The sequence below is a fragment of the Mycetomoellerius zeteki genome, unplaced genomic scaffold, assembly GCF_001594055.1.
Source record: "Mycetomoellerius zeteki isolate Tzet28-1 unplaced genomic scaffold, Tzet1.0 scaffold145, whole genome shotgun sequence".
NCBI lineage: Eukaryota > Metazoa > Arthropoda > Insecta > Hymenoptera > Formicidae > Mycetomoellerius > Mycetomoellerius zeteki.
The window spans coordinates 1,132,599-1,159,077 of NW_017256393.1; the positions used below are offsets into that span (position 1 = coordinate 1,132,599).

At 32.7% G+C, this 26,479-nt stretch overlaps 5 protein-coding genes across 9 annotated transcripts; 3 read left to right on the forward strand and 2 right to left on the reverse strand.

Moving 5' to 3' along the window:
* Positions 1 to 303: 303 nt before the first annotated feature.
* LOC108731938 (glutamic acid-rich protein) lies at positions 304 to 5,308 on the forward strand. Its single transcript, XM_018462501.1, has 9 exons — positions 304 to 515; positions 1,915 to 2,112; positions 2,216 to 2,689; positions 2,755 to 2,990; positions 3,148 to 3,232; positions 3,493 to 3,567; positions 3,906 to 4,145; positions 4,248 to 4,652; positions 4,979 to 5,308. The coding sequence occupies exons 1-9, from the start codon at positions 464 to 466 to the stop codon at positions 5,191 to 5,193; spliced, it is 1,980 nt and encodes a 659-aa protein (XP_018318003.1). The 5' UTR covers positions 304 to 463; the 3' UTR covers positions 5,194 to 5,308.
* Positions 5,309 to 5,945: 637 nt separating this feature from the next.
* On the reverse strand, positions 5,946 to 13,815 carry LOC108732098 (U2 snRNP-associated SURP motif-containing protein). Of its 4 annotated transcripts, none has more exons than XM_018462738.1 (21): positions 13,728 to 13,815; positions 13,388 to 13,431; positions 13,199 to 13,315; positions 13,034 to 13,130; positions 12,651 to 12,965; positions 12,367 to 12,456; positions 12,212 to 12,276; positions 11,926 to 12,091; positions 11,106 to 11,269; positions 10,459 to 10,518; positions 9,956 to 9,999; positions 9,703 to 9,807; positions 9,034 to 9,261; positions 8,638 to 8,880; positions 8,242 to 8,428; positions 7,971 to 8,154; positions 7,715 to 7,848; positions 7,547 to 7,635; positions 7,300 to 7,459; positions 7,062 to 7,219; positions 5,946 to 6,694 (listed from the first exon to the last, which is right to left on the reverse strand). In XM_018462738.1, the coding sequence occupies exons 2-21, from the start codon at positions 13,409 to 13,411 to the stop codon at positions 6,412 to 6,414; spliced, it is 2,913 nt and encodes a 970-aa protein (XP_018318240.1). In that variant the 5' UTR covers positions 13,412 to 13,431; positions 13,728 to 13,815; the 3' UTR covers positions 5,946 to 6,411. The 4 variants fall into 4 exon arrangements, with proteins under 4 accessions (XP_018318240.1, XP_018318237.1, XP_018318238.1 ...); XM_018462735.1 differs by having other exon boundaries at positions 13,645 to 13,815; XM_018462736.1 differs by lacking the exon at positions 13,728 to 13,815 and adding an exon at positions 13,519 to 13,541.
* A 1,254-nt stretch (positions 13,816 to 15,069) lies between these two features.
* Positions 15,070 to 16,374, forward strand: bc10 (BLCAP apoptosis inducing factor bc10). The gene is made up of 2 exons (XM_018462545.1): positions 15,070 to 15,299; positions 15,385 to 16,374. The coding sequence occupies exon 2, from the start codon at positions 15,467 to 15,469 to the stop codon at positions 15,707 to 15,709; it is 243 nt and encodes an 80-aa protein (XP_018318047.1). The 5' UTR covers positions 15,070 to 15,299; positions 15,385 to 15,466; the 3' UTR covers positions 15,710 to 16,374.
* A 1,340-nt stretch (positions 16,375 to 17,714) lies between these two features.
* LOC108731935 (40S ribosomal protein S10) lies at positions 17,715 to 21,764 on the reverse strand. Of its 2 annotated transcripts, XM_018462495.1 has the most exons (4): positions 21,424 to 21,764; positions 21,245 to 21,352; positions 18,239 to 18,383; positions 17,715 to 18,091 (listed from the first exon to the last, which is right to left on the reverse strand). In XM_018462495.1, exons 1-4 carry the CDS (start codon positions 21,759 to 21,761, stop codon positions 17,756 to 17,758), a joined length of 927 nt encoding a protein of 308 aa, XP_018317997.1. In that variant the 5' UTR covers positions 21,762 to 21,764; the 3' UTR covers positions 17,715 to 17,755. The 2 variants fall into 2 exon arrangements, with proteins under 2 accessions (XP_018317997.1, XP_018317996.1); XM_018462494.1 differs by lacking the exons at positions 21,245 to 21,352; positions 21,424 to 21,764 and adding an exon at positions 18,791 to 18,887.
* Positions 21,765 to 22,501: 737 nt separating this feature from the next.
* Positions 22,502 to 26,393, forward strand: LOC108731981 (uncharacterized). The gene is made up of 5 exons (XM_018462556.1): positions 22,502 to 22,771; positions 24,866 to 25,034; positions 25,107 to 25,572; positions 25,769 to 25,995; positions 26,144 to 26,393. Exons 1-5 carry the CDS (start codon positions 22,675 to 22,677, stop codon positions 26,217 to 26,219), a joined length of 1,035 nt encoding a protein of 344 aa, XP_018318058.1. The 5' UTR covers positions 22,502 to 22,674; the 3' UTR covers positions 26,220 to 26,393.
* Positions 26,394 to 26,479: the final 86 nt, after the last annotated feature.

Sequence of the window (26,479 nt, forward strand, 5' to 3'; positions counted from 1 at the left end):
GAGTATATAAATTCCTACACCCGCCATGAGTTCATTAATTTAGTCGATACTATAATTTATTCGATTTTATTGTACCAATTGATGCTATTGATAAATCAATAACAATGGAATAATAATAGACTTGTTTGTGTTAGAAATTCCCAAAAATGTCTGCTCTTAAAAAGAGATAAATGTATATTCGGACGTTTGAAGAGAAGAAAGAGAGGAAGCAAAGATAATTCCGAGTGCAAAAAGTGTAGGAACACGCGAACAAATCTAATAAATTGCAGTTGGCATGCGCAACGGGCTAGTTACTCTAGTGATATCGAATAAATTTATATTAGGATGTTTTGCGCTCGGCAGCGCCGATCTACCATCCGCGAATCAAATTTTTGTAGAGTGGTGCGGTGAACGATCGACGTTTGAAAATTTAAATTCTTCGCGACGATCAGCAGTACTCGAGAAAGCGTTCCCTCGTCGAAAAATGTCCGGCGATGTGCAGCCAAGGAAACGGAAGGAAAAACGACGTAAGAAAGGTAAAAATGAGTGCAATTGACACGGCACTTTCGTAACACGACTCCTACAGTTGTACGATATTTTTAGCGATGTTTGTTTCTTTTATTTTTATCCCAACACTCCTGTCGTCATTGCTTTAATTCAAGTATGCTTCTCCCGTTTCCTTCATTTGAAAACATCGATCAAAACTTCGTCGCGCTTACGTTCTTCCCTTTTTTTTTTACGTTATTTCTTATTAAAGAATTTACATTTTGCGCTTTGCGCGCCATTATGAGATTTCGTGATTATGATTTCATGCCCGACGAGCTTGACGATCATCGTATTTTGCGCATATATTTGCGAGACGAACGTTACGCTGTTGAAACAAAACGACCTACGATATTACGGGCGCATAATACAGTTTTATTCTTACGATCTTCTGTCAAGTTCCAAAAATATCCGCGCACTGCGGATGTCAGCGACTAGTAGCCACTGACGGCCATTGACAGCCACTGGCCCCGATCATATGCGCACATTTTTTATTTCGATTTTTATTTATTTCATAATCATCACCTTCAATATGACTTGTAACGATAGTAATGGTCGATATATTTATTGCAATAGCTCGCTATTCTTATAAAAACGCAATCGTATAACGATCGACAATTAATCATGTTGTATGATTAATACTGTTTTTAAAAAATAGCGTATCGTTCCATGCAATTTCCATAAATTACATCTTAAGAAATTCTTTCAATTTAAAATAATTAACTTGCAAGTGTTTCGTGCTATTTCATCCCGAATAACAATCAATTTCTTTTAGATCGGAACATAGCAGAATAATATTAATAATGGGTACAATCATATTGTTTAGTTGACGTAATTAGATTATTTATCAATATCATTCTCATTAGATGCGTATAAAGTTTTGATTAACCCAAGAAAATTTGGCAAAGCCATTCGAATTAGAAAATGTGGATTTTAGTAGCTTCCGAGCCAACATACCCTTTAGCTTTCAAAAATAGATTAAACTGTATTATCCAGTTCAAAAGCATTTCTTGTTAAACTATTTTTGAATTTTGCTCTACTTTTTATACGCGTTATTGTTTATCTCTCTTATACATATTACGATATCAGTTTTATACTTTCATTAAGAAAATTAATTATTAATTGAAATAATAACTATTTATTGCATGTATATGTGATTTTAATTCTCAAGATTTTATTTCATATGTTCACTTTAAACTCGATATTGAAAGAGCTATATATATATATATATATCTTCTTTTCTTTCCCCCTTCCTTTATTCTCCTCCTCTTAATGTTTAAAAATAATTTTACTCTATTTCCTCGTGTCTTGTGATTTGTTATCCATTAAGTTCATGTACATCAGAAATAAATTGTTTTTTAATAACTCAAACATTTTTTAAATTATATTTAGATGATGAAGATACTGGTACCCCACCACCTACTTTGATCAGCCCAATTGATACTTCTGCCGAAAACGTCACCATTCACATTTATAAAGAAAGCAGCACAGGCGGACATTGGTGTGCTCGAATTATATTTTTTATTTTATTGGCTGTTCTTGCAGGATTAATTGGTATAATAATCTTCGAACATAGAGGAACTACAGATGGTAAATAAAAGAATAAAATATTTCGACACAGTGCAATAATCTTAACTAAACGTAAGAAGAAATTTATGCTAAAATTGCATCTTTATATTTTATAATTTTTAAGTTGATACGCCGGTAGCATCGTCACGTTGGGCAAGTATATTTGAAGGCTGGGTAGATGATTCGCCATCCAATCATGGCGAGCTAGAAGAAAAGCAAGAAATTAACGAAGAAGCAGAGGAAGAAGAGGAGGAGGAAGAGGAAGAGGAGGAAGAGGAGGGGAAAGAGGGGGAGGAGGAGGAAGAGGAAGAGGAGGAAGAAGAAAAGGAAGTGGATCATGATGAAAAAAAGTTGACAAAAGTTGAGGAAGAAGAAGAAGATGATGGAAGTATAGAACAAGATATGGAAGAAATTGGCGAAGAAGAAACACAAGATGAAGAGGAAGAAGACGACGACGACGATGACGACGACGACGATGATGAAGAAGAAGAAGATAAGGAAGAGATAGAGGAAGAAGAAAAATGGCAAGAAGAAGAGGACGAGCAAAAAGAAGAGAGAGCAGAAAAGAATAACGTAGAAGTTGAAGATACATCAGATGGTACGTGAATTGCGATACATTATAAAAATTCCAAGCATATTTTTTTATTAAAATAATATCTTCAGAAGTTGATGATGATGCGCAACAAGAATTTGACGCTGCTGGCATATTAGAAGAAGTTGACGAGACAAATGAGAACGAAGATGTAGAGGAAAACAATATTATGATTGATATGGAACTTGATGAATTTAGTACAGCTGATAACTCTGCAGAAGAGAAGAATGATGATGTACCTGAGGAATTCCCAAGTATACCTGGCGTTAATGAAATCGATGATAACAGTGCTGAACCTCTGGAAGAGGTATATACATATTGTTATATATTATTTATATATATATATGTATATATATATATATATACATCATTTCATTTATAACCATTTCTCTAGGATTATCTCTTTCAACATCAATTATTTTATTTATATTAACGATATTTTGTCATTGATGCCTTTTTATCAGATAGAAGGTGAAGAAGTTGAAGAAGAAAATTTAGATGATGCAGATAGTGAACTCGAAGAGGAAGAAGTTGAAGAACCTACTAGTGGTAAGTCATAGTTTATAACAAAATGTATATCAGCAACATCCTCGGATAATTACATAAATAAATATAGATATATTTGATCCTCCATGCTCTTCTTTTATCTCATTAAATTTATATAACATATAATATAATCAAATAATAAATAATATGAGCATCAGCACTGTAGAACAAAATATTAAATTAAAATATATTTGCTTTATATTAATCATGGTATTTTCTTATAATAAAAAAGGTAGCAATCAGAAATAATATGGTGGTTGCAGTGGCTGGGGAGTTTGGAGTTGGTGTTGCACTTGTTGTTGCTGCGCATTTTGTTCTTGTTAGACGATGGAATAACGGTAAATTTAATTTTCTTTACATATTATCTTATGTCAGTATATTTTGTATAGTTGTAGTTATATGGTACATAAAAAAATTATTAATGTAACATATATTAAATGTGAATCAATATCAGATGTAAATATTAAAATAATTATATTATATTATTATAATTAAAAAGATTAAAATGAAATTTTGCAGGTAAGTAATTTATGTAGATGGATTTATTATAATTGATCATAATTCAATTAAGACATATTTGACATATTTAAAAAAACAAATTTAGAATCAATAAATAATTATGTTTTTCTTGTATGTGTTAATAATATGTAACACACTGAATGATTCAATTTTTTAGTTGATATTGGTACCTTTCGTTCTCCACATGATATAACCAACGTACCTGATCTATCAAGAAGTGAAACAATGATTTCACCTCCTCACCTTAAGCAAGTAATTAAGTCAATTGAGAAAATTGAAAATAAAACACCTAAGCAAGAAGAAAATATTTCTTTAACCGACTTAACGAAACCGATTCCACAAGATGAAGTAACACAAGTAAAAGAAAAATTTCCAGCTCGAAGCACAACTAAAGAAGGTGCAGTGTCAATGATATATCATTTTTCGTCATATGTATTTTCTTATATTTTTTGTTGATAAATTGTACAACAGATTTGTTTATTTATATTCTTAATTGTAGAAACGAATGTTAGACATGGTCAATCTAAGATATCATCGGAGGAAGAAGAAGAAGAGGAAGAAGATTATGAATTAGAAACATCAGAAGGTGAACATGTTTCTGGGGTAGAAGAGGACGATGGAGAACAGATGAAAGATAAAGCTGAACAAGAATATGAAGAAGATGAAGAAGAGGAAGAAGAAGTTGAAGAAGATGACGAGGAAATCGAAAATGTTGACGATTCGGAATTAATAGCTAAATTGGACGCAAAATATGGAAAATTACCTACCCCACCAGATAGTGAAGTTGAAGAAGTAGAAGAAGACGCGGATGAGGAGGAGGATGAAGAAGAGGAGGAAGAGGAAGAGGAAGAAGAGGAGGAAGAGGTGGTGGAAGAGGAACATGATAAGATGCCAAATTGGAAACGTAAATAATAAATTATTAATTTTAATATTCTTTTTTATTTTAATTAATAGTATGATCAATATACATAATTTTTTGTTAAATATATAATAGAGAAATTAGTATATGATTCTATAAACTACTTTGTTGTAGTCATTTTCATCAGATTAAATATTACCATTTCCCAGTTACAAATAATTTAAATTTTACATGTGAGACATAATTAAAATGAGCATGGAGGATCTTTATCTTAATCCTTCTTAACATCTTTTTAAACGTATGTAATAAAAAAATATAGATTTATAAATATATCTTTCTATTTTTGCGAAATTATTACTTTTTATAAACAGGTGTTAAAGAGTTAAAGGGCTCAAGTGTGGAACCTCAAACGAAAAGATCCATTCAACAGACAAGGAGAGAGATTAGGCAAGTGGATAATAAACAACCTAAAGGTGGAGAAAAAGCTTATGATTTTAGTAATACATCAAATATAGATGATACAATCATGTACAAAGAAAATAATTCTGAAGAATACCAGATTGATAAAGAGTTTTACAGTTTTTAGAATGTATGTTTTTGCAAAATAACTTTGATAGACATATTTGTTTTTTCTTCTTCTGACACATCGCTACTGTTTTCTCGATATTATATTTATATCGTAAATGTGCGATGTATAAGATCCACAGTTTTAAAATATTAAAATATGATAATCATATATATATATATATTATATATATATATACATACTTAGTAATTAATATCATATTTATAGAAAAATTATAATTTATTCTTCCTCTTTCTTTATCTTTAATTTATCTTTAACTTAATTGTTTTCATTTTTGTTTGTTATAATAAGAATGTTAGGATTTGAAATGCCTTAACTTTATTAAAGCTCAATTAATATATACGTATCATTTTTATTAAAGACATTAAACTTTTATATACAAAGATGACTGATTTAGCATACGTTCAAATTGAATTGGTTAAAGGATACAGGTATGCTTTATAAAATATATTACAAAACTTATTTAAAATCAAATATGATAAGTAAATTGTGGCAATATAATAAAGTGCAAAGTATATGTAATTAATATATTTCTATCTTGTAAAAAGGTTAAAGGACGTAATTGTAACAAGTGATATGATAAATGTTGTTTTATATAAAATGGTTTATTCGAAACGTTCATGATGCAAGAAAACAATTTTTTTAAATACATATAAGATTATTTTATTCAATTTTGAAATATTCTCATTTCTATTAGATAAAGAAGTCATATTTTTTGCATAAACTTAAAGAAGACCATTTTCTATCTTTATTCTGTAATTAATATATACATTCTCTCTTCGTCTTCAAAGTGTATATTTAAAAAATAATAAACCTGCCCTGCGTTCCCATCACATGCGATGCATGTGAGTTTCAATAATCAATAAAATATTTCCTACGTTATATCATGCTGTCTTACAATTCCATGTAATGCGTGCTGTTATGACTGTTTAACTGTTTTTTGTTATTCAGCACAAAATATATTTTATAGAAAAAATAATTTTACTTAGAGATAATAAAGCAATGAGAAATTTAACTTACATTTTCTGAAAATATAGGCGAACTAGTCATATCGAGAAGAATTCGAATCGTCGAAATCTTAATCTTCATATTTTCAGTCTCACATTAACGTACATCTACGAATGTGACATATCGTAAAATAATAAATGTGAGATCTAAAAAATGTTTAAAAAATAGCATCCTGCGGAAAAGGTAATTCGTGCAACGGCGTATCATGGTTCAATATTTATGCTTATGTCTGTGTTTACGTGGAGAAGGGGAAGGCGGACTACAAGCTCTATGTTTAGAGGAAGTACGTGGAGGCGGTGGGGGTGACAAAGATGGTGATCTACGTCTTTTCCTATCACACCGCTCATTAGCGGGCGATCTGCGTGATCCTCTGCCTGAAGAAAAGGAAGGCGATGGCGTACGTCGAATACGAGGAGGGGACGGGGTAACTGGTACGCGTTTTTTATACGGAGATCTTGATCTGCGTTTGCAGCGCGGCGATCTACTGCGTGATCTAAAAATATATATTACGAGTACAAATAAATGACAACGCGTAATTACTTCACACAACATAATGTATGAAAAATTAAACAGTATGCTTTCTAAGTTACATACAGATTATATAAGAATATCAGTTAAAAATTGCGTCATAGCACTCTAGATTGAATAATATTAATTTGAAGTATCGTTAAACACCAAATATTGCACAAAGATATACAGATAGGTCGGTATCATTCATAGTCGACTCTTATATTTGAGATCGTTTTAAGTACAGTCTTAAGACGTCATGAGCCGATCAGAGAGCTGTATTAGCATCTGAAGATATTATTTAACACGGTCTTAAAATAAGAATGGATTATGAATACCACCCAAGTTTTTACCTATATCTTGTAACTTTTGCCGACGGGCTTGACGACCGCCTTCGATCTCTGTAACTGTGACTAGGAGATTCCGGTGTCGTACTTCGGCTTCGTTTCTTCTCTCTTCGTTTTTCATCATCTCGTTCTTCACTTTTTACGTCCTTCAATTCCCTTTCACTCTATAGAAATGTATACATTATGTACATGTGTATGTAATATAATTGTTATATCGGAATGAGTAAAATTATGTGTTTTCTACCTTTCTTATAAGTTTCTTCCTATAATGCTCTACTTGTGCCTGTATCGTCATACCAGACTTTAAAGTCCTTCTACCACTTTCTAATTCATCTTGATACTGCATGATTTTTACCTCAATCTCACGTAATCTGTTTCGCCTTTCTTCATTATAATCTCTCCCACTGTGTTAAATAATTTTTACAAATACATTTTAGTGTAAATGTACTACAAAAATACATTATCAGCAATTGATATTATAAAAGTTTTACCTGGAATCCATACTAGTATCTTGAGAATTAGAATCTTCGTTTTGACCTAATTCTTCCCATTTACTGGTAGTCATTGCCTGTGCCTCGACCTGATGAAAAAATTGTGTCAACACGGTATGAACGAGAAGATATCAATTTAATTTTACTGAGAAAAAAATATTCTGAAACCTGATCAGGATCAACGGTTTCCCATCGTGAAGGAACAAATCCAGCTGGCATTGCCGATTTTTTTTCGTCATCCTTATTTCGTGTGTTTGCGCTATCGTCATCATCCATTGGGACACCATCGATATCTTCATCCACTGCGACAAATATACATGTATGTATGTTATGTGTGCGCGCACGCGCGTGCGCACACATGTTTGTACATCGTTATTTATTAATATATAAAATTATATGAATGTGTTTAGGAACGCATATTTACTGGGCACTCCGTCAATATCGTCGTAATTTGAAGTCTGAGATGTGAGACCATGTTTCATGGCACCTTTTAATAAGGCTGCACCATCAAGCGGTACTCCGTCCAAATCTTCAGTACCATCGCCATCAACATCAGACAATGGTGCACCATCAATGTCTTCATCGTTCTCAGGTTCAGGTTCGTCCATCTAAAAAAGAAATTGGAGTATTATATGTATTATATCACAAAATCTAAAAAATTCATAGAATATCATTACTGTAAAATAAAAATTTACCAAAACAAGTCCCAGGAAAGTATTCTGTAACTTAACCAGAAAATCTCGTGGATACACTGCCCAATCTTCCCATGCTCTGAACATTCGCATAACGCGGACTTTGAATCCTTCTGTCTTTAATCTACTGTCAAACTGTTTGTATGCTTGATGAACTTCGTTAAAAATATCCAAAAGACGCGTCTCAAATCTGTAAAATAAATGAGTATGAAATTAATATCATATGCAATATTATGCATCCTTTATTTTGATGTGTATTTTTTCTTTTAAATAAAGAAAAATAAAGATAAGCATGTGTACATATGTACACAGGGTGTCTGTAAATTTCTGCATCACCTATCATGAGCAGGTAGAGCGGACTGAATTATATATATATATATATATATATCTCTCACTTACGCCTTCCTATAAATAGTGGCATTGGTCACTTTGACTCCGCAGTTATGTAATATGTCAGATATCAAATACAATCTTGCAATTTTTTTATTTACAGGAGTTTGTAGTATTGATAATGATTCTGAAATACAATCACAAATCTCCTCTGCTGCTTCTGCATGTTCTATACAAAACACCATTGCTTCTGCAACTTTTATTCTTTCAGGTGATATGTTTCGCAATAAATCTTCTAAGCGATCTCGCTGACTGTGAAAAAATATTTTTCAAACAATTAACATACATTTTTCACAAAGTATACGTAGTTACCTTTTAGTATATCTTTTCACAAAGATAATGTGGCTTAATTATCTTGGGACATCTTATCTTGATAAATAATCTCTTACTATTTTTTGTCGTTACCTGTTCGAGAGACTACCTCTTCTGGGTTCTTGCCTTTCTTCCATTTCTATCAATTCATCTGGCATACCCTGCGTCCAAGGATTAATCGGTGGTGGTCTCCATACACTTCCACCTTTAAACATTCTAAAATCTTCTGTGTGCCATTCTTTTTGCACATCTCCTTGTAGAATGGAGTATAGTTTCCAGCGGTAATAAGTGTGTGCAGGAGAATAATTTTCAAATAGAAATCTAAAATTGAAAATGTTTCTTTATTCAATTAAAATGTATTAGGAGCTGAGACCCAATGTTGGATGTAAGTTGTTAAATTCTATATTTGAAGTTACATATAATTCTAAACAAACATTTCAATCTATATTGGTCATTCTCAATGTTAATAACATATCACTTGATAAACATAGCTAACGGTAATCATATCTGACTAACTAAATAGTGAATAAAATATTTATAATGTTAAATGATTTAAAAATTATATAATACCAAAGGTTACTTACAACCACAGTGTTCAAATATAGAATTTAGCAACTTACATCCTGCGTTAGCTCTCAGCCCCTCATATATTTTAGTTGAATAATTTTACATATTGGAGTTGTTGTAATTAATGAAAAGGTTTCTGTTAGTTTAGTTGCATATAGATAAAGATGTATGTATTATATATAATAAGATATATACCTGAACATTGGATTATTCAATTCTCTGTTCATAATCATTGCTTCAAACATTGGTCCTTCTCGAATTACAAATTCCACCATTCTATGTATTAACATGACTAAATTCCTATAACGCAACTCAATTAAGTATGCATATGTATTTTTTGTGTCAATGCCCATTGACACAAATTATTTTATTCACAACAGAAGTCTAAATATTCTTCATAATTACATACTTACAAGATCTGTCATTATATATTAAAATCAACAAATACCTTTCTGTTGGTATAACGACTTTGACAACAGCATTCTGCAAAACCTTATAGTCCAGATCATAGTGCAACAATGATAGATGACAGGACGTTCCAATCCAAATGCCAAAAGGAACCCAAAGGTATCCCAAAAACGGTTACCAATAAATTATCACAACGCAATTTGTAAATATAATTTGAATTATTATTTTACATGATTAATGAGGATTATTCATCTTATATGAGTTATAAGTTAAAAATAAATCCTTGTTTTTTTTTACTTTTAATCAATAACATTTTTAGATAAATATATAAAATGCTTGTACCTCGCAAAAAACTTACCAATTTTAGTCAGTAAAAACATGACTGCCTCGTGTGTGTGTGTGTGTGTGTGTGTGTGTGTATGTGTGTGTAATGTATATGTGGATGCAGGTGTATGAATGAAAGATTTGATTTAAATATCTAGGATTAAATATCTAATTTAAGTTATTAAAAATGTCGAATGGTTCATACAGGTATAATTTTACCTTTTCAAAGTTTTCCTTTTCTTGCGGGTCTGCGCTCTGGAGGTTGCGGATACGTGGTATCTGAGATTATGTTTCAAAAATGGTTATACCATTCCAGTGTTAAATTAATAAAAGAGTTTTTATGACAATGTAATATTAATCATTTTGAAATATCAATCACACAGAAAACAAATGTGTATTCTTATGTTTTTTACATGATTATCTTCTCTTTCATATTTTATTTAAACACTTATGTATATGTATAAAATCTATTTACTAAATATATATATATAATATATACTACTGAGAGTAATAATAAAATTAATTTAATCTAAAAATGCTGAATTAATGATTAAACGAAAAATATAAATAGTTTAGCCAAGTTTTATTCAATAGAATACGTATGATTGAATGTTCATGACTCCCTAAACGCTCTTTCTATAGCAAAAGATGTCTTTTTATAATTAGAATTATATGCTATAATGATCAACACATGTAAGAAAAATATACAAATGATTAATAAGTATTCACAACATGATTATTCGCGAGGGTATTAAATTATTAATTTCGCGTGGGTATTAATATTAAATAAAAAAAAAACGAAATTGTTTAGATATATAGTTGAACAATTTATTAATTGCGCTCTTCAAATGTTTTATTTTGTGTACCTTATGTCTGTCGCGTCGGTGTGGCTGAGCATTAAATGGAAGACCAGATGGAGGTGGTGGCTGCGTGATTTCCATTAAAGCAGGTGGAATATAGATAGGATAAGGCGGAATTGGTACGCTTTTCCCCCAGCCTAACTTCATTTCATATTGCATTATATCACGACCTAGATCACATATTGAAAGAATATGTTTTTAGAACCATCATTATGTAAATCGATTGCAAATTATAATAGTTCAAATATAATAAATATGTTAAAAATAATTTAAATAAGTAAGTTAAATACCTAGACTATGCATATATATATATATATATGTATAAAAATATAAAATACGCATGCACGCACGCATACACACAATCACAGGGTGTCTTTATATGTATATTTATTAAAATACTATTTTATTTGAAACGGTTAATTTTCTTCAAAATTATTGAAAATACAAAAAAAGTTTCGGATGAAAGTGCAACGGTTTCAAGAGGGATATATTTTAGCCACGTTGTGTCCTTTTTAGATGGAAGCATTAAAAAAATATGATCATCTTCACTTTTTTAAATGGAGCAATATAATTTTTTCATATATTATTTCTCTAATTATTTTGCATATAAAAGTACTAAAGTAGGAATACTGTGATATTCCCCTTCGAAGCCGTTCCACTTTGATCTGAAATATTTTTTTGTGAATTTTCACTATAATAATTTCCGAGAAAACTGATTGTTTAAAATAAAATAGAGCACTCTGCGCGCGCGCAGACTTGCATGCACGCACAAATACATGTTTATATAATATTTTATTTTTTAAAAATATCCTCGCTATCTTCTCACCATTAAGATTTTTCAATGCTCTCTCTCCATCTTTACGACTCATGAATGCAACAAAACCACAATTTCTTTGTCTGGCTTTTTCTTCATCACTACGTGGCCACATTATTTTTATACTAGCTAAAGGACCATATTTGCCGAATATTTCCATTAATTGCTGTTCAGTGATCTAAAAAGATAAAAGGAAAAAGATTTTTATCAATTGTGCATTGCGATGCATCGGTTTCTGTATAATAGTGATAATGTTGTGTACAAATTGTTATTACAGTGATAAAATAATAGAGTTTACCTTTGGATTTAAATTTCCTAAATATAAGTTCGTGGTATTTGGATCACCATTGTCAAATGAACCATCTGTAAAACAAAAATCCTTCAGCATATCCCGTATTTATGAGACAGATAAAGGTGATAAGAGGAAAAAGATATTGGAAGGATAATGGTTACCCTCATATATCAGGGCTAAGAGACGGGGATCATCAATGAAGTTATGCAGATTAGCCTTTCGCGGATCCGGAAATGAGGATCTACTACCTACTGAAGTTGTAAGTATACTACAGATTTAAATACTATTGTAATAAAAATATACTGCCATATCTTTTTAAAACCAATAATAATTAAACAGTAATTAAATCGATTACATAATATCAAATTATAAAGTAATTTAATCAATATATTATACGATATACACTCAAGTATATGTACATGTATATAATACATATATGTATTACCTTCTACACATTTTAAAGCAGCCATCATTGGATCTTCAGATTGTGTAGATATTACAGTTTTCACCACACCCTTATACTTGTGCCTCTCTTCACGTTCCTCTTGAATCATCTTTAACTCCTCTTTGAATAATTCAAGATTGCTCTTCTTTTTTTCACCTTCTTTCTTTTTCTTGCCTAGCCTATCTAGCTTTCGTTCGTTTGTTCCAAGTAACCTTGCATATTCTTGAGCTTGTTCAGCCGATGATCTATTATCAACAAGTTCTGAGATTTTTGACTGTGGTTTATAAAGCTTTCCTTTTTCTCTTGTATCCTCCTCTATGAAAAGAATAAATTTATAATTTACATAACAAAGTACTTAAAACACATTATAATTCCATACTTACGTCTTTTTCCTGCATCGTATGTTCCTGCCTTTACCCAAATCTTATTAGTTGTTTTACTGGGTGTTTCTTGAAATGTCGCTACAAATTCTTCAAATGCCTGTACAAAATACACATATAAAACATCCGACAAAAACAGAAAAGGTGATTGTGTACGATACTATTCACCTGAGCTGCAGCTTGTTCCTGCTCCTTCTTACGTTGCTCTTCCAATTCTTTTTTACTTAATGGCCTTTTACCCATTGTACCAATGGAAAAGGCCTTAAGCTTTTGCTCCGCAATTTGCTGTAAATACAGGATATAAGTTGAAGAATATGCAAAGAAACATAAAAATGATCCCAATGTACAAAGAAATACCTTCATCATAGCCTTATCCGCCATTTGTAAAGAAATGGTCTAACCTAAAAAAAAAGGGAGGAAATTACATAAATTATTGACTAAAATTTAATCACTACAAGGATAAATTCACAAAAATAAATAATGCATACAAATTAAATGTTACAAATATCCGTCATAAAATTTCGAATCCATTCAATGAAATATATGTAGAAAGTGCAAATACGGTAATAAAATTAAAAAACGTTGAGAAAACAATAGGCTGGAATAATACGTATGTTGGCAGCTGGACGATTACGATAGCAATTGATTTGTACAAAAACGTAAAATTCCGTCACGATGTCAATGTCAAACGTTGTACTTTATCACACTTTACACGCGGAAAAATCATAAATTATAATATCTCTTCCTCAGGAATCTCATGATAGTAGTGACACCTAGGATTGCCACTTTTGAGGTTTTGGGTGCGTTCTACATATAATATAAGGCCCTGCGCACAATGGAGGTATATTAGGAATAGGAATAAATATTGAGATTTCAACCTATCAGAAATCTTGTGTTCTAGTGTAACTGGTATCTGATAGGTTGAAATCTTAATATTTATTCTTGTTCCTAATATTTGTCCTATTGTGCGCAAAAGCCCTAAAGCTGGTTCTACATTGATCGCAGTGCAGCGTCGCAAGCGTTGCAGTCCAATCAGAGTTGAGCTAGCTTGACGTTGATTGGCAATCTCTGTTTTTTTGCTGTGTTTTTCAATTGTGCATCAGGCTTAAGAGTTTATGGCTAGTATAAATGAAGCCTTGTCGCACATGAAATGCATAAGTCCGGATCTACAATAGGTGTTTTAATGCGGGGTCTACGGCTGCGGTCCACTTGACGCTACAAACGCTTTAAAGTGTTTGAGCGACCAATCAGAACAAAGAATTTTACGAATTGACTAATCAAAGAATGCTTCGAAGCGTTTGTAGCGTCAAGTGGACCGCAGCCTAAGACTTATGACCCTACGACCGCTACGACTTCTATTGTAGACCCCGCAATAATTCTAATTGGCTGTTTCTAACGGTACGTCTTACCCCGGATCTACAATAGGGTTTTAAGCCTTAAGCTATAAGAAATGGACGAATCATAGTCAATTATTCTCCTCGAATTCGATTGTAATTGGTCAATTTCTTACGGCTTAAAGCTTAAAACACCTATTGTAGATCCGGACTATTGCATTTCAATGGCTGCGTTCAGCAGAGAAAGCAGCTTTGCAACTGTTGTAAAATTCTTCAATATGATTGGTTTATACGTTTAGATCTGTAAGGAACCAAAAGCAAGAACCAATCGTATTGAAGAATTTTACAACAGTTGCAAAGCTGCTTTCTCTGCTGAACGCAGCCATTGGGCGCGTTCAAGTTGACAAAGCGGCTAACCTGCTCGCCAAGCAAATGAACATAATTGGTTGTTACTTATAGATCCAACCAATCATATTCAATCGCTCGGTAAGCACGCCTAGCCGCTTTGCCGTCTTGAACTCGCCCATTGTGAAGGCCATAGAGCCAGTTTCACCAACGCAGTTAACTTAATCGGCCGTTAACTGACCAATCGCGTTTGCTGTTTAGTAGAATTGATCAATTGCGGTTGACGGTTAATCATCGATTAAGCTTAATCATCGATTCAGCTACAGAAAACAGCCCTATCATATCACTGATACAAACGTCGTATCACGATATCGTCACTTGTCACCTGAGCCAATCGCAGCTGATCACGACGTCACATGTGCGTATAGTTTAATCCGTGCTTGTCAAGTAGTTTTGTAATTGTGCAAAATTGTCGATATTTTGGCTGTGATCTGTGATCGGCTGGTCGTATAAATAAACGACGAAAAATGTATGTTCGATGTTAAGGAATGATGATGACTCACATGCGAGTGACGATGCTTCCAAATGAGGTTAATAATGTTTTCTATGCCGACGGATATTCAGGTTATCAGGTATCGAATATCACTCTAATGTTAATGTTGTTACTTCTTGAAGGTCCTGTCGTAGACGACAGTGAAAGAGACTTCACGAAACTCTGACGAACGCAATTCTTACCATCCCACACAATCCAGAGAAAATGTACTGCCTACAGTGGCTGATCCCGGTGCTACTGATACCAAAACCTGTGAACCCAGCACTGCTGCAAACCCATGTCATGTTCATGGCACTTTATCTGATTGGGTTCTTCCTGGAGCGCAAACCCTGCACCATCTGCAGTCTTGTGTTCCTCGCTGCTGTCTTCCTCATTTGTTACAGTGGAATAGGCAATTGCCTACTCTGGAGCACAAATTGTGACACAGTAAGATGCGACAACGGCTAAAATCATGCCAACTGTTTAACTCAATAATATTTAGAGAATTGTCCCCTTGTCAGTTTTTCCCATTGCGTGCGCACATGAGTGAATTTTTGCCATTCTCTTCCTCTTTCTCTCCATACTCCAACATAATAAATGAAAGTAGCTTTTCAATCCATATTCTGCTAGCATCTGTTTTGTTCATATTGTGAAAGCGATGCCTTTAGTGTTTAGGTTTAGCAAAATTAGTTTTTCAAATTATTAAAAATTTTAGTCTAATGTTCCATAACGTCATGTTTTATTGAACATTTTCATGCTGAATTTATGTAGAGTTCAAATCTCAAAATTTTAAATAAGCAAAAATGTGATACAATGTATTTGATGAGATTCATATATAGTTTGAGTTTTGTCACAATTGTTGACTGGAGTAAAGTAAATTTCCAGATTGTAGCGTTATATAGCCTTTTTTTTGTTAATATATACTACATAATAGATGCAAATTTCATATATTAATTATAAAACACTTGCTACAACAGAATAAAACAAAAACCGAAGCTTATACAGGCAACGGCATATTCTTTTATATTTATCCATAGTTTTTAGAGGCAGTTTTTATTCCAATCTCTTCAATATGATTCTAAATAATGTTTTTCCAAATAGAATCCGATATTCTTCCTTATGCGTTATGCATTAAAAAATACATATAACAATTACATAGAGTTGCAATTCTTATTTTGTTAAAATCACTTGCATCAAACAATATATAAAATGGATTATTCGATTGATGTCAGATTCAAAATAAACATAATTTTTTAAATACTTTAACCGAACACTTAACAAGATTTTATATATTCACACAATATGTACAATGCACTTGGTATCAAAGTGACACAATGTACGGAAATTGAAGCATCTCGAAATTCAAGATACTATCAGTTAATAAAAATCTGAAAATCTAGCAAGTTGTTTATCTACATGGAACTAATTAGAAAATGTCGATTGATTTAAAATAATAAAAATCGAAATAATGTAGCGCAAATATTATAAAATTTAGCCAAGCGAGTGTTATTGAAATTAAAATTTCTCAAATGAATACTTGTCAAATCTGCCCTAACTAAAATATAGCATGCAGAACTAAAATTCAATGTGAAACATGTCTTTCATGTTGCTAGTTTGGTTTTATGTTGTCAGAAGTGTAAATTGTATTTATTTTTTAATTCATATGTCTCATAAAAAGATTTAAGTGAGATACAAGTTCTGTGCTGTAATTTATGATTGTAAATTTACTTGCTATCCACAAATGTTAATATAATTATCCAATTTAGCATAAGTAGTGTTATCAATGTAAATAATATGGGTAATCATAGTAACCAAAAATTATCCATATAATAGTTTATAAATATAGATAAAAATTGAACTAAAACATTAAGTCATGTCGGTAAATCTTTTATATTTGATGTCTCTGAAGTAATATATGAAGGTCAATTATCTTCCTGCATCTATCTTGTATAAGCTTATATCGTGTAAGCTTATATAACATTTTGACATAAACCAAGGAATTCCTTTAGCAAGGTTGCAAAAGCTACAGTAGTCTTAGACACATTTTTTTAAATTCAGATTCGAGTGAAAGCTTGACCAGGAACCTTTGCAACTATACAAAAATTATATCTATATTCCTTGATATATAAGCACAAATAAAGAATCTGATGACTGATTGGGAAACCTCGACTAGACAAGATAGATTTATCCGTTCGTTAAAACAAATTAGCATTAAAAATATGTTCAACTTTTCCACAATATTATTCTTTGTAATCATACCTACATCGCTTCCAAATATAAATTGTAAAATTTAAACTGAGAAACTTTACAAAAAAATAAATATAAGAGCTGTAAGTTTATAAATATATTATGAGTAATAAAGAAATTCCCAATCAAGTAAATTTGTTTCTTTTTCTTCAATGCATACTATATATTAGAAATACATTGATGAAAGTGTCACATGTATTAAATGTTAAGATAAAAATAACATCAGTTTTGTTTTTTAAAGCATATTTATTTTATATTAAAAAAAAATTACTGAAGAGCTTTTCCACGGCCGAAACCACCGCGGAACTCGAGATCGCCAGTACCTGCGCCAACATCGGCCTTTTTGTCACCGGCACTTGGAGGACCACCTGGTCCTCGTCTATATCCCGCACGATCTTCTGTTGGTCTTGAGCCTTCGCTCCTAGTTGCGGCAGGTCTTGGTCTTGTAGTTTCGGATCTCGGTTGTTTCTTAAGGGTGGAGGGTACAATTTCAGGTGGTAAATGTAAGTATCCACGCAGATATTCAATACCATCGTTTGTCAGATACCAATAGAAATGTCGCCATGCAAACTGTTCTTTGACGTATCCTCTAGACTTTAAAGACTAAAAAGAAAGATAGGTAAGTATATACACACATATACATACACTGGAAACTTTAATTTATATTAATGCATGAACTAATAATAGTTTACAATGCAACAGAATTTTATTCTTTTTGTGCAATGAAAAGGAAATAGCAAAAATTTTTACCTGCATAGCCTTAATGACTTGAAGATTAGGAATATTTTCTAATTCTGGATGTTTCGATGCATGATAATCCTTCTTCGCTACCATGACTCCCTCCTTGAAAAGGTACTCATAGATAGCTACACGATTTTTTTTTGGCATCAACATTCTGTGGAACAATAATAAACGGTTTAATACATATTAGTATAATAAATGTTATAGTTTAAAAACAAGACACATTGAAAGGTATACTCTCTTTAAGGTTATGTATAGCAATAACAAAGTACAGATATAGGCTAATACAGCTGCTTTATTATTATTAAGTTATGTTTCAAAATTACAGTTTGCATAGCTACAATTATGAATAACACTAAAAAACGAGTTTTTATTGAAGAAAATCATACGAGAATGAGACGTGTACAATTCGCAAATACTCCACGTAACAACATATAAAAACTGAATATAATGAAATATACTTAATTTGGATAACTTATAGATTTTGATCAACTTTTTGCTTTCTTATAATTTTTATAAATAAATAGGATTAAAACGGATATTGTAGGAAACTCAACCTACTTGACGATTTCAACGCGTGCCTGTTGTCGGAAAGAATCATTCGCTTTCGCTCATGAACAATATCGATATACTATAATACGATACGATATCTCGAATAATTCGAGACAAGCAGAAATAACTGTAGGTCACTGTAGGTTTGTTCGAGTCGCATGTGGTCGCATGGTTCAATATGCTCCTACCATGGGTGTATTCAGTACTACGATCGTTCACTCAGTGAGCGCTCAGTGAGCTCTTGAATCTGTTTGGTTTATGACTACGTTTACACGGTTCGATTTAGGCCGAAGTTAAGCCCAGTGTCCACGATGCTAGAAATCCGTCCGAGATCTCGGATGAAGAAAGAATTGACCAATCGCATTGATCATGTGACTAAATTGTTTAAATGTGATTGGTTAATTCTTTCTCTCTCCGAGATCTCGGACCAATTTCTAGCATCGTGGACACAAGGCTTTATAACATACGAAATTGGCCAATCACAGTCATTCCATTCTTCAGAAGAATAGCTATGATTGATTAGTTCCATAAAGCCCGTATCAGACTATCGACTCTGCAAGCCGACCCGACTGCCAACTCTGGTTGTGACCAATAATGGACCAATCACATTGAATCAGTCTTATTGTGATTGGTCCGTTATTGATCGGCAATCAGAGTTGACAGTCGGGTCGGCCTGCAGAGTCGGTAGTCTGATACGGACTTAACGTCGATGTTATAACTTCGGCGTAAATCGGGCCATGTAAACGTAGTTTATATTTTTAGTTCTAACGAAATATGCCAATCAGATGATTGTGACCAATAATGGACCAATCACATTGAATCAGTCTTATTGTGATTGGTCCGTTATTGATCGGCAATCAGAGTTGACAGTCGGGTCGGCCTGCAGAGTCGGTAGTCTGATACGGACTTAACGTCGATGTTATAACTTCGGCGTAAATCGGGCCATGTAAACGTAGTTTATATTTTTAGTTCTAACGAAATATGCCAATCAGATGCAAGAGCTCACTGAGCGCTCAGTGAGCGGTTGTAGTACTGAATGCACTCCATAGCTCTTATGTCCGTGTTAATCCTGTTTCAGCGACATAAAGGATACGTAGTCAAATATTAAGCGTCTATTTTGATCATGTGATCCTTTTTGTCGCTAAAGCAGCTGGTTTGAGCAGCTCGTGAAAATTTATCTTAAGCTGGTTCTACATTGTCGCATCGCAGTGTCGTAAGCGTGTCGCAAGCGTTGTGGTCCAATCAGAGTCGAACTAGATTGATGTTGATTGGATCGCAACGCTTGCGACGCTGCGATAAGACTAATGTAGAACCAACTTTATAAATCTAATGACTTTAACTTTGACCGATCATTGGCGCTCTCTGAACATATATGTAGGTTTACTTGCATTATGCCATGGTAGTGTCGGAATGACATATCGGCCGGTATTTATAATAAATTTTGATATTTAAGATCGTCTTAAATACAGTCTTAAGATGTCATAAGCCAATCAAAGTTGTATTAATATCTTAAGAGTTGAAATATTACTCGCCATTGAAACTTTTTAAGGCTTGCAATGTAGATAGTTAAGTTATAATTATCTTGTTACAATATCTATATACAAATTCTATATACAAATTCTATATACGTAATTTAAATTATACTACCATGGATTTTCTTAAGGAAATATGAAATTAAATATCAATCTCTTGATAGCAAAAAGGTTCAATAATATCAAAATGTGATTGTACTCGATCTACCATTTGTTGGTCGAAGGTTAATGTTATGGAATAAGAATTGGTTTTTTTTTTAATGTAAACTGTGAGAAACAATGCTATGTACACAAATGAAAAACATGTTATACTACGTTATACAACCACATATTAATTTTGCAGCATCTTTGGCTTATTTTTAGGCTACAGTATAATCTCTATTGTTAAAATATTGTATTTTTCTTTTGAATTTTGTTCCATCGACAAGTCTCAAAACAGATATAAAACAGAAATTGACTGTGGTTTAATTTGAAGGTGATTTGAATTTTAAGCAAAAATATCTATAATAATTAATTAATAATTGTTTTAATTAAACATTCTTAATTGCCATCGTTGTTAACCTCTGTACAATTCAAGCTTTTACTAGCTTTACATTTTTCTGTTGTATTTTCATTATGAAGTTTAAGAATACGTGTACGACGTCTTCTTTTATGTTTTGCTCTTGTATCTCGTTTCATACATATTTTATGACCATTTAAGATTGGCCATTTGTGCTTTTCCATTAGATATTCCGCTGCTATTTGAATATTTCTCATTTTAACCATTGCGCTCCTACACAAATTGATAAATGCATTATTATAAATATAAATATACATACATATATACATGTATATATATATATATTATATATACTATTGCACCATTACAGCAAAGTTAGAAATTTAATAAAAATAGATTTAATACTGTTTAATAAAAATAAATTGTACTTACCTAAAATTTTTATTGTAATGTTTTAATAAAGTAACACTAACACATCCAGGAAGGGCACCTCTTATTTCATGTGATTTTGTACCACTCGATATATTTGAGATAAATAATCTGTAAAAGTATAAAATGCAATATTAATAATCTCGTGAAATAAAGTTGTGATTTAAGCAAGTGATTCTTACGTTTTTGTTACTTCAACATCCGGTTTAATTTCAGGTATAAAAACCTTTTTTTTTGTATTGGTTTCTTTTTTAAATACAAGCTCATGCAATGGTTGAATAACAATTCGCTCTCCATCGATTGTTTTATCCTTTGCAAGTTTATAATTTTTAATCTTCTCTTTCATGGTAGGAAAGATGACATGACATGATTTACTGGACTGTCGTGGTAATTTTATATGAAAATTACCCTCAAATAACTGTTCAATTTCATTTTTATCTTTTATTATGTGAGGAAGACGTACATTCAATGTTCGTTCCCTTCGTTTGTTCAATTGAGATAATTTCCGAAACTTGGGCATAACCTAAAAATTACCAGTTATTACTACTAAAATTACTACTTATAAAAACGATGATACTTCGGAGAAAACAATTACAAAACTGAGATAAAACAAACATACGTATATCTAATAGATGGTGCAAGAAGTCAAATGAAAACTGACCAAACACAATATAGCAGTCTCTTGCAATCTTTGCTCCAAAAATCCAAATCCGTTTGTTGATTTTTTCTTTGTGCAATGTGCATATGCGATCATGACATAAAAAAGACAAGGTTATACTCATCCGGTGGTAACCAACCACTGGACTGCGTTCAGGAATTACGCCTAGATGACTCTAGGGTGCATTTTTGCTATAATATATGTCACATAACCTATAGCTTATGACTCCTGTACCAGACGCGGCAACGCTTACTGCGCGGCGGAAGTTGGCGCGATAGCCAATCAACGTCTCGCTTGCTCGGAAGTAATAGATATATAATTTCCACCGCACGACAAAAGTTGAACTCAATTCTATTTTTGCCGCGCGGCGGAAGTAGTATTACATCATTTCTAGAAGTTTTGCAAGGTGAGACCGACTTAAGAACATAGACGAGGCCGACTTAATGGTTCCTGCACACTGGACGCGGAAAAGCTGCGGCAAAATGCGACCAATGAACATGTTAGGAGCTGTAAGCTTATTGGCTACCGCGTCACATTTTGTCGCGCGGCAAGCGTTTCCGCGTTCATGTGCAGGAATCATATCTGTGTGTTGTGTAATCACTGATAGCACTATAGCAGGTGATAATGAACAATAGTGAACGACAATAACACCGGTTGACAGCAGTTAACAACTTGTGGACGTTTATTATTGACAGTTGTTTTGTTGCGGTCCCGTAACTGAAACTCTCAAAATTTTTGCGCGGCAACGTCAGGGGACATCGCCGCGCGAACTGCGATGGCGAGGCAGCTGCGAGAAACTCCGGACCCTTCTCCGCGCGCGAGACAGTTACGTCTCGAGGGTCCGCTGGTGATTCCCGCCAATTTGACATCAGGTACGCTCCATACCTCGAGTGTCATCAGGTCGTGCCTTTTCTCTCTAATTTTGCAAAATAATTGTATCTTTCTATGTGCAACGCGTTTTTTGCAATAGACTCAATTTGCGTAAGAGTGACGTTGCGAAAATCTACTTAACCTCGCATGCCGGATTTTCGCGAACCATAACAATCCTACGGCCGGTATTCATATAGTTTGTTGTTAGATCTTTTTTTTGCTGCACTTTCTGAACTTATTGCACCGGTTCAGAGTGTAGCAATAAAAAAGCAGACTTCTTAAAAAACAGGCCAGTATTCATAGTTGGTTCTTATTTTAAGATAACTTTAAATAATGTCTTAAGACACTAATATGGCTCTGTGATTATTTATGGCAATTTGGGATTATACTTAAGTTAGTCTTACTTAAAAGTCTTACTTAAAGAATCAACTATACTGGCCTACAATCATTGTTTTTCTTTAAATAAATTTTTCTCTTTTGTTTTATCTAGAATTTTTGGATGCATGCCCCCATGGTATAAAAAGCAATGTGTAGCATTGTGCATAATAGTGGCAGCTTTGGCAGTTGAACCAATCAGAAGGCAATCCATTTTGGTTTATTGCAGATACGAATATTTACAAATGTATAATCATGTAGGGGAAAAAGGAGAAATTTCTGTAAAGCGCGTGAAATATTAAACATAACATTGGAGCACAAACGATGATTCTTAAGCGGGGAGCACAGACTTTTGCATAACGCATAACATGTAATGCATAAGAAATTCAATCAATCAGAATTCTTTATTTCATGGAAAGGAAGGAAACGGAGAGCTTTGATTGGTACATTTTCTTATGCATTACGTGTTATGCGTTATGAAAGAGTCTGTGCTCCCCGCTTAACCATGCATTAATCGCGACACATAATCTTTTTTTATATTAATTGGAAGTATACGTACAATATTGCAAATATATACATATTTGTCATAATATATGTATTTATCATAATATGTACAATCATAAATCTTTATTTAAAAAAAAATACTGATGACTGATAAAAATCAACTTTTTACACAAAATATTATTCCACAATAAAATATTATAGTCTTAAGGGGATCCTAAAGCCGCTGTATTATCGACTAAATCATAATTTTTGTATAACAAATACTTTTTTTTCTTTCATAGGTTCTCGAAAATCCTTTTCTAAGATTAAAGTATACACATTAATATGCGTTTGTAAAGTGGAGTTTATACTGAGAACGATAAAAAATTTTTCTTAAGATTTCAATTTCGAAATTTGTTGTTCTCAACATAAACTCCTCCTCACATGTATTAATGGGTATACTTTAATCACGTAAAAGGATTTTCGAATCTGTAAAAGAAAAAAAAGTATTTGTTATACAAAAAAATTATGATTTAGCCGGTAATACAGATGGCTTTAGGATCCCCTTAAAATGAAATTGAATGTAGGAATCTGTTTATACACTCATGAGTATTTATCAGCATTTTGATAGCTTCGTCACAAACATCTCCATAAATAAAATACTCCATACTGCACTAACGTACGCGACGGATGTCACTTTAACCCTCCGTGAACCAGGTGGAAAATCAACATGGATCAAATGTGGATATCTCATACCCCATGCTATATTTCATTATAAATATACTATAATTTAGTGTGATTGGTAACAATGCACTCTCCAGTTGCATGAAATCGGCAAAATACATGAGCGGTACTTTTTAAGAAGTTATAGAAATTCTTGCTGGGGTATGTCACATCCTACCTAGTTCATGGAGGATTAAAGTGAGCGCCTGCAAAAAGGGTCGCGTGCTGATTGGTTCAGAAATTGAACGACTGCACATTATCGAGAATGCTACACCTTGCTTTTTGTACCATGCATGTCCCTATCTTGCTTATTTAATTTGTTACATACATATATTCATGTTGACATATATGTATACAGTCTGTTTTATATAGCTAAGACATTTTTAGAACTTAAAATAAAATGTATGTATTTGATATTTGATGAAAGGGAGGAAGTTTTAATATAGGAATGAAAAACAGATCTATATTTATTATACAGCTTGAGACATTTTGATAATTTATGAAATGTATTTCAGCAACATATAACATGGATGTAAGCACACTGCAGAATTGGCTGAACAGATTACCTGATGATTGGAATTCACCGCAGAGTCCCGATGAACTTGTCATTCAAAAGAGAGGTCGACGCAGGTCTATAGTTTGGTCCCCTGATCTTGACACCTACAAGCGACGCAGTTTGTTTAGGTATAATATGTCAGCACGTACATAACAAAGCTAATAACATCTTTGAGGAAGATTGACAATCTTTGGCATCAGTTTGAGTTCCAGAGACCGCACGCCAGTTAAAAGTCCATCGACATCAAAAACAGTATTGAGAGATGCTGCTAGAAAGAGGCTCTCTCTTATTGATACTCGCCAATCCAGTTTCACTATACCGGAGAATAAGAAAACATCATTACCCTCTCGAATGTCATTAGAGGCCGCAAATGTGTCGAGAGTACGATCCAATGATAATTTGGCAAATGGTTTGCGTGGTCTCAGTCACGAGCAACTCGTGCAAATGATTATGGAACTGGTATACGCGCAAAACGAAGGTATGCTGCGCGAGAATGAGAAGCTTCGTAATGTCCTTTCTAAGAATATGCCGATTGCGGATATTCAGCCGCTGATAGAAAAATTAGTTGTTCTACGACAAAATATTTACGCCAGTCTTGTATTAGTTTCCAATTTGGCTGATGATTCCACGTACAGTTGTGCTTACGTACATTTGGACGTATTTCAGGTTCGTGTACATATTACAATATATATATATATATATATATTTAGCTAAGATAATAAGACTATTTTATTTGTGTGAGATCTTATTCTCTTCCTTTGTTTATTTATAAGAATTTGATCAATTAATTATACAACTATTGCTCAACTTATGAAACATTAATAACAATTTTTTTTTCTGTTTTTGCAATTTGTTTCTTTAGAAAACTCTGAATGATCAAGGAAGAATATTGCAAGAGTCTCAGCATTGGATTTCGTTAATGCGCTATGCACTAGAAGCATGGAAAATTACTAGGGAATTACCAGAATGGAAAAATCAGGGTTCTCATAACATCACACGGAAATGCTTCAAGAATCTATCGCAGTTTTGTACTGAAGCTATAAGAAGAGGGAATTTTGAAACATCGGCTCTAAACATTTACATTGAAAGGTATGTAAAATAAAAGAGCAATTTCTCTCTTTTTTTTCTATTATTTCTTACAGATTGCAGATAATATAAAGAAACGTTGTATCAGACTTGACGCAGAATTAAAAAATTGATAATTTTTTAGCATTAATTACTAATTAATTATTTTCAGTCTCAAAACTATAGCTGCGGAATGTGAAGATTTTCAAATTTGCCTACAAATAGCGAAGAAAGGAAATGAGATCTAGGCTTTTTTTTACGAGATCACACACATAATAATTCTATTTAAATATTTTCTATGTGTGATAGCCTAATATTGACATGTATCTGTATACAGGATGATATTTGAGATAGAATTAACCAGTATTAACCGGTGATAGAAATGACCAGTGAAGTTGTAGACATGATTTTAAAAATGAAAAATGGAAGATTTTGTTTTTATACATATAACATTAAATATTTTGAATTATCCTGTATATGTATATATATCGACGTAAAACAAATATGT